This window comes from Lepisma saccharinum, chromosome 2, assembly GCF_977018435.1.
Source record: "Lepisma saccharinum chromosome 2, izLepSacc3.1, whole genome shotgun sequence".
NCBI lineage: Eukaryota > Metazoa > Arthropoda > Insecta > Zygentoma > Lepismatidae > Lepisma > Lepisma saccharinum.
Genome location: NC_139230.1, coordinates 96,949,406 through 96,957,553, shown reverse-complemented (window position 1 = coordinate 96,957,553; position 8,148 = coordinate 96,949,406). Strand labels below are relative to the sequence as shown.

At 40.3% G+C, this 8,148-nt stretch overlaps 1 protein-coding gene across 1 annotated transcript; it reads right to left on the bottom strand.

Moving 5' to 3' along the window:
* Positions 1-7,290: 7,290 nt before the first annotated feature.
* On the bottom strand, positions 7,291-7,860 carry LOC145983342 (uncharacterized). The gene has a single exon (XM_083116484.1). The coding sequence runs from the start codon at positions 7,858-7,860 to the stop codon at positions 7,291-7,293; it is 570 nt and encodes a 189-aa protein (XP_082972610.1).
* Positions 7,861-8,148: the final 288 nt, after the last annotated feature.

Below are 8,148 nucleotides of genomic sequence, written 5' to 3'. Positions count from 1 at the left end.
ATTTTAAACTATGCAAGTGCTATTAGTACAGAGTGTGCATTTTGCAGACAAACGGGGCTTTGGCGTCTAGACTCACACTCAGTCTGTGTGTTGCTAACCGCCCATGCGTGTTCGTCATTGCCTGGCTTCAATTTCACCCTAATCTTCGCGAGTGACCAAAAGAGACAGAAGCGAAATGTAAACTAATCAAATCAATAAGTAGATAACAGCAGCAAATGTTGTGTCTTCATGCAAATGTCGCATATAATATGAAGGCTAGGATGAATGATGAAACAGACTGTTGGAACAAACATAACTTCATGTCCAGTTTTTCTTAACCGGGATGCGAACCTAGGACACCGTGTTTTGTGGCACGCTACGCTAACAATCCAGCCACAGAGCCGAACTGAAATACCTTGTGCTTGCGGGAGTAATTCCCGAGACGTAAACGATATAACTGAGAAGATGAAAAGAGACTGTTGCATTGGCGTCTTCAAATCTGCACGGAGCATTCACCACCTCAGTTGCAAAACCTTAACTTGATTTTGCGGTTTCATGGGTGAATATTATTTATTCCCATACTTCCTGTCATTGTGCTTCTGTATAATCAAGGGGTCCCGGGTTCGATACCCGGTGGAGGCACTAGTGGTTCGGATCCCAATTTAAACTGTAGGTCCAGTCCCGATTAACCGGACTGTGAATAAAGTGGACTTAAAACACCAAGTCAATTAATTGTGTTTCTGTAGTCGAACTTTGAGATATACATGCGAAAAGAAATGTTAATCCCACGATGGTGAATTAAGGGTGTATGCTTTGTTAACTAACTGTAGCAATTACAATCATGCAAAATTAAATCTTTGTAGGTAGGCTCACCTAAAGACTACTGGTAAAATGTTTTACATTTATGCAAATGGCAAGTTAATGTACTTGAAGGTATTATACGTATATTTTCAATTTGAGACATTACAGAGGGCGGATGGGTGGCTGTTGTAGGACTGCTGAATTCACCGCATTATTCCTACAAAGGAAGGGAAACTATGCGTTCAAAATGTAAATACTTTTATCCAAAACCCGATTAGCCAACCTGTGCATAAGGTGGACTTGAAACAAAAAATCAATCAATCAATCTTATCCAAAACGCTAGTAACAATAAAAAAGAGGGTGGGAAAAGTTGTTTTCAGCACTCTGGCGCTGTTCTCACGGATTTGAACTTTCCTAGAGGATAAATGAAAAATTACGTGCAACCCTCCCCCACTCCATCCGCCAAAAAAATCTGCTGCTACCAGGGGGCTCTGTGTTCTACTCTAACTCCGCGCTTTTAATCCGAGGAGACGGGGTTCTTCACACATTGACTCACATGCTAGCCTTTCATGAAAATCCGCGCTTTTAGTAGGTCATTTCAAATGAATACAACTGCGGAGGTATAGCTCGCGCACATTGAAACAATGTTTGTAAAAAAAAAACTTATGAAGCTTGGTTCACGTCAAAATAGAGGCCTAGCAGACTTTGTCGAATTGTATGACTCGTTCCCGTGTGTCTCCATATCGATGGCGGGGTAATCGTTTCACGGTTAAGCTGTCGCAATTAGTAATATTTTATCATTACTGCAAGAATTGTGCGTTACTTTTCCTTTCCTTTATGCTTACTTGAGAAATGTAGATTATTTATTTCAATTTCACTGGTTTTTATAGTTTTCACTTTGTTCTACAATAAGTATATCCTTTCAACATACGTATTTTGTATTTTTACTTGCTCAAATGATTTAACTTGGTTCTTTAATATCTAGAGTTGAAGCATGGTCAATTTGTAGTCACTTTTATACCTTACTGAAAACTGTTATTCCAACAAAAATGATTTGTGTTATTGAAGTCGCGACTTTAGAATTTTATGACCTGTAGGAATCGAAGACGAAAAAGGTACAAATTACATTAGCTATACCTTTTTCGACTACATTTGAATTGTATTCTAGATACAGGAGTAAAAGACAGAAGAGGAAAGGTTGAATGAATGGGAATCTGACCAAAGCGAAGAACCCTTCAGCAATACCATATAAGACACAATTGCAAGCATAAAACCATTGTTTTACAAAAGAACTGCAGTTAAGACTGGAAGAAGTTTGGTTTTTCTTATCCCTAGCTTGCCCTGGCGTACAAGAAATTAACTTACCTGAGGGGGTCTCAGAGGCCCAGACATTGTTTTCCTTTTTAACATTATAATTCATGAAACTTTTGTTAATGAACCATTTCTTCTTTTGTTGTTCATATAGATGCACTTATATAACAAATATAATAATTGCAAAATGACCATCATGTGAACCAATTATTGCACACATTTTATCATTCACTAGACCTCAAAATTACATGTTAATGATGAATCAATGCTATTTCTTGTTTTCGTATGTGCTGTTCTCAAGTAATTGTAATAACTACATTAATTACTTTAATTACCAACCAATTGTACAATGTTACAGGCACAAGTTTCATGGCGGAACATACTGATAGGCCCACAGCGTGAATGTTCCTTCTTTGTACGTTACCTTCATCATTGTATGAGCAAAGTTAATTCAGAAAGATTGGTAGGGACCATTGCAACGTATTTTAATTTATTTTCATTTTTTAAATACAAATGTCCACAGTTGGGAATTTGATAAACAAGAGGAAGTTGGCCTGGAATCCCCCCCACCGGGTAAGCTAGTGCTAACAATATATCATTTTAATTAGGGGCAGGGGGGGAGGGGCTGATTCCAAATAAATAATGGTTATGCACAATATAATGTAATCTAGTCAGTAGGGCGCCTGGCTGCCACACGGGAGTCCCTTGGCTGATCTAAGGTCGAAATTTTTCCGTCGTTGCCCCCGCGTAAAGCGACTGGAGCTCATCCAGCCTCAAATAAATGGTGGGTAACTAGAGGTAAAACTCTGGTGTGTAAAGGCGGCAGGAACGTAGTGCTGATCACATCACCTCCAAATTGGCCGTGATCGAAGAGTGTGTGAGGCCTTACACATCATTTTAGATAGTCTGATAGATAGTCTGGTAAATTTTACGAGACTAAAACAAAATGAAGAAGAACTGCATTTAGAATGTAATCGTTATATGCGTACCTTCAGTCACTGCCACAAATACTGTAGTAGCAATACCTATCAAGTGTGTTAAAAACACACCCCGAAACGTTTGCCGAAATCGTGGCCATGAGGCCATGAGGCCATGAGGCTCGAACGCCGGACCGCCGCATCGTTACATGTGATACCGTTACCACTACGTGACTTGCGATAGCGGACAGCAGTAATACTATTTCCCCATCTTTCTTTGCAGTTCACGTTAATTGTGCAGCGAACTTGAATCAGTCGGGAGTATTGCGTTCCCAACTATAACTATCCCCATGCACACGCCACTGATGCTTGGGTGTATACATTACTTTTGTTCACTTGGAAGTGAACCCGAAACTCGAGCTCTCACAGTAGATCCAGCACACATGTCTGGGCGAAACAACTCCCCGAGTACAGACGCTTAGGCGCCAGTAACAGATAGCGGTCGAGTAGTGTGAGTTTCGTTGAAAGGAACGTTCATTTCTACACACGTTGCCAAAGGCCTTTGTTACACTGGTTTTGTTGCGTTTTTACTGTTGTCCATATTTAGCTGCAGGATACATGCAAGTCGTAACAAAATTACGATTTATCTTTTGCAGAGTAAAAAAAAAATCTCTTTCGATAAAGTTAACAACAACTAGATTGGAAAATACTTAACCAGACATCAACAAAGTGAATAACAGCATTTGCTTTTCTTCACCTTTTGATGTATTACCAACGCAAATAGATGCCATTGTTTTTTTTAAAACTGCCGATACTGTGCCTAGATGCAGTGAGTACTTCTGCCACCAAAATGGCACGTTTTCTGTCTCTTCCAATTCTCTCTATACTCTGTCCCGGGTATCTATGGAGCAAGGCCGCTCAAGAAAGGGGAAGAGTGAGTAAGCGGAGCGAATCAGTGCTGGAAAGGGTGGTCGCTGTTCACCTTTACCACAATCCCGTTCCCTCACACGCGTTCGTTAGTCAGTCCTCCATATTGACTGATTGCGCAGAGACTTGCTTTCGTTCGGCCGCTGCAGAGGATATTTCAAATTATTTCCTATTTGCCTCATTAGAGAGACGAAACTGACATAGGAATTCCAACCCAGAATTTTTGGTGCTAAGATAATGAGTCCACCGACATATTGCAATCCTAACGTCCTTTAACTTTTCCAAGCAATCATAGCTGAAAGATATAAAACGTTTCGATTATAATTCTGTTAAAGTAGAAGCATTTCTCGTAAGTAACGAAAGTGCTTTGCTCATATTCGAATAGAACCGTTCAGTAAACAAACGATTCATTGATTGACTTTGTGTTTTAAGTACACTTTATGCACAGTATGGCTAATCGGGACTAGACCTACAGTTTAAAGTGGAACCCGAAACACTATATTCCTATGCCTTCGTCGGCTATCGAACCCGGGACCCCTTGATTACAAGGCGACGACGTTACCACTACACCAACGGGGAGGTCCAAGTCAACAAACGAAACACAATACGAGTGCAAGGAAGAGTAACAGTGTAAATAATGCTTTATTTTCTTCTACAACACACCCGATATTAACACACTTTCAAACAACATCGTCAATTTTGGTTACCGTCAATACTTTCTTCTACAGATGAAGCAAATGAAAATTGATATGTGAGGGCATAGTCTTGCGCACGGGGGGTGCCAATGGTGCCTGACCACCCTCGAATGTGTCCTCAAGAAATAAAATATGTAGAAACAACCATTACAATAATGAAAGTTATATCTCCCATACTGCCTCCAAATTTGAATTTTAACAGTTTGGTCTTTCTCCAGATGGGAGAAGCGATTTGCAGCCAAAGCTGGAAACATCTGGAAAGACGGCCTCTCGTTCTCTCATTCTCATTCTACCTTTACTAACCAGATATCGGTGTTGAGAAGCATCTACATGGAGAAAAAGAATACAAAATTGATTTATGTAAGAGAGGTGGTCAGAATTGGAACAGCGTAGAGCTAGAATTTATGTTTGCATTCTTTAATATTTACATCGCTTCTCAGCCACTATTGGCGACGACGAAGTTGAATTATGAGTTACACTTACAAAGGTAGACACATGCAGGCCGGAACTTAAAAATACTTGATTGATTTATTTAAATTATGGACACGTCAGCACATTTAACACTCACTCTGGTCCCCCATTCTCCAGTTCTTCACTGCCTTTATTTGAAAATGTTGGTTTTCTTAAAATTTCGGAGTGGACCGTAGCCCCTTCAACCATCCCCACTCGGCCTACGCCAGTGATTACGTACAGTCGTGGCAAATACTAGAACTGCCGTCGTCTGAAGACTCAAGTCGGTACACCCTAGTTAAAAACAGATGTTGTGAAGGCCAACTTAGCATGCAGGGCGCCAACACGCAACCGTAGAGGATTATACTGTCCGTGCATCTGGGCTCCAGATCCTCATTATTCTGCAGAATGCTGTCCAGGGTTTTACTGCGTGGAATTCGTACTATTCACAAACGTCACGCCTTACACCCCACACAAGGAATCGAACCCGGATCCATTGGCACCTAAGTCGCCAGTATACCACTGAACACGCTCGACCACCGAGCTATCTACGTATGACCCATACAAAGCAATGAAAAATGCTGCACGCCAGGCTGATAAAAATCAGAGGGACTGATAATAGCCTAATTATTAAAGAATACTTTTTACTCCAAGGTGTTAGTTTAACGACTAACTAAAGTAAACCATGCTCTAGAGAAATATTTCAGTGCTAAATTTTGGACTTTAGAAGATGTTGACTTTCTTAAATGTTCCCTCCTAATATTCTAAAGCTCATGAAATATTGTTGTTTTGCAAACACCAATTCACTTCTTCCCTGCCTACAGAGGAACGGGACCAGCCTCTGCAACTCATATGACGTCATGCTTCAGAAGGGAGAGTTTCCAGGACCGCGTTCCATTCACCTTGTGGTCTTTCAACCATGGGAGAGCTCCACCTTTGACCCCTGTGTACCTTCACGGCATGATTAAATGCACATAGATTATATTTACCTTTTACCTTTAGAATAAGTATCACTGAAGATTTCAACGACGAATTTAAAATCCCTTTTTCTCCCATTTCCACTGTTCCCTCTCACGCGTTAATTGGTCGAGCACTCTCGACTCACTCTCGGGACAGAGTATACAAACATAGCGAGAAATGCCCGATTACGACCCCCCATGAAATCGGCCCAAAATGCCGAGAAAATTCAAAAATAGCTCAATTAGCCCTTCTTTTTTCACGTCCTTAGCAACCGTTGCCACGGACATTTCTTGCAGCACACATTGTTTCCTTCAATTCTTAATTGTCGAGATACATTATATTTCTCACAGACCTATAACACACAGCTGAATCAACTCCTGGCTTTGAAAAGGTGGATCAAACGAGGATGACATCTACATAATAAGGAGTTTCAGCCCAGATACAATTACGTATATACTGGTAAACCTAATGCGAAAATATTATCTACATCGTGGTTGCTTTAACTAAATGTTTAGAGGTATAATAACAAACAATTATTTAGAGTATTTGCCGTGCTTGTTGTTCACCATGGAAACGGACGTTTCTAGGGAACTTAAAGAAAGTTTATTTTCACCCCAAAAACTATTGTAAGTGAATTATATTAGATATTTCGTATTTCAAAATACGAGAGTCAGAATTTATTACAGACGCAAGGTAGGAATTTTGGGGGAATGACGGAAAACAGTTATTACCCAATTACATTCAAAAATGTGAAAATGACAAAAGACGTAAATATTGCATTTTCAATTTAGTGTCGCTATTGAATTCGTTGATGCAAAAACATCCAACTAATTATCTTGAAACAGTTATTACTTACTCAGTTTATTATTAAGAAATTAGACAATACTCTTTTGAATATTTGTACCTTATTAGAGCCCATACACACATAAAGTAACTTTCGAAACTTTTCAAATTAGCGAACTTATACACTTGTTCCCCTTCATCCAATACAACATGCAGACATTTTACCCCATCTATAATATGATTACGCCCACAACGTGGCCTAAGGTCACGCATGCGAGCGTACAAGACGTGGCTTTCGGCCACGTCGAAAGTACGCGAGTTCAATATATATATATATACAGGGTGGCGCGGAGCCGACTTACACATTTGATATGCTGATAGATGATGAAAAATAAGAAGGAGAATAAGGAAGACCGTATGTAATTGTACATTGAAGTATGCAATTTTATTACTAACAACTTACAAGTTCATTTTTTGAAAATTACATCAGACAGGTGGCCCCCTTCGGCATCAATGCACTGTTGCAGACGTCTCTGGAAATTATTGTACACACGTCTCCGTAGTTCCTCATCAATAGCCGTTACTTCCTCAACAATGGCTTCTTTCAGTTGTTGAAGAGTCGTGATATGCCTTCTGAACACACGGTCTTTCAAGAATCCCCAAAGAAAAAAGTCAGGGACAGTAAGATCGGGTGACCGAGCTGGCCATGCAATCTCTTCCCTTCGAGAGATAACACTTCGGAACAACCGTAGAACGAGTTCCATACTGATTCTTGCGGTGTGGGCTGTTGCTTCATCCTGCTGGAAATAAAGTTTTTTGGGATCAATACCTAGACGTCGTAACTCGGGTTCCACAAAGCGTTCCAACATTGCCACATAACGTTCCGAATTAACAGTCACTGCTTCTCCATTGTCATTTTCAAAGAAATACGGCCCAACAATCCCGAACACACCAATCCCACACCAAACTGTCACTTTGGGAGAGTGCAATGGCGTTTCATGCAGTTCTTTCGGGTTTACTGGTGACCAGTAGCGCATGTTCTGTTTGTTTACATAGCCCGAAAGGTGAAAATATGCTTCGTCAGTCATTAGTAAATTATTGATGGTGTCAGGGTTCTCCCTTAGCAAATTAATCATGGTAGTGCAGCATGTAACTCTTGCTTCCTTGTCTGTGTCGTAAAGTTTTTGAACAACCTGTAGTTTGTATGGGTGAAATTTCATATCTTTTAGCATTAAAGATAAACTTTTTCTACACACGTCTAAAATCCGAGACCACTGGCGTTTCGAGCGTTGTGGACTACGTGAAAATGCTTCCCTCACTCTCTG

What these genes read in the sequence shown, in the direction of transcription:
- LOC145983342 (XM_083116484.1), bottom strand. Translation starts at nt 7,860, where the DNA reads ATGCGCTACTGGTCACCAGTAAACCCGAAAGAACTGCATGAAACGCCA.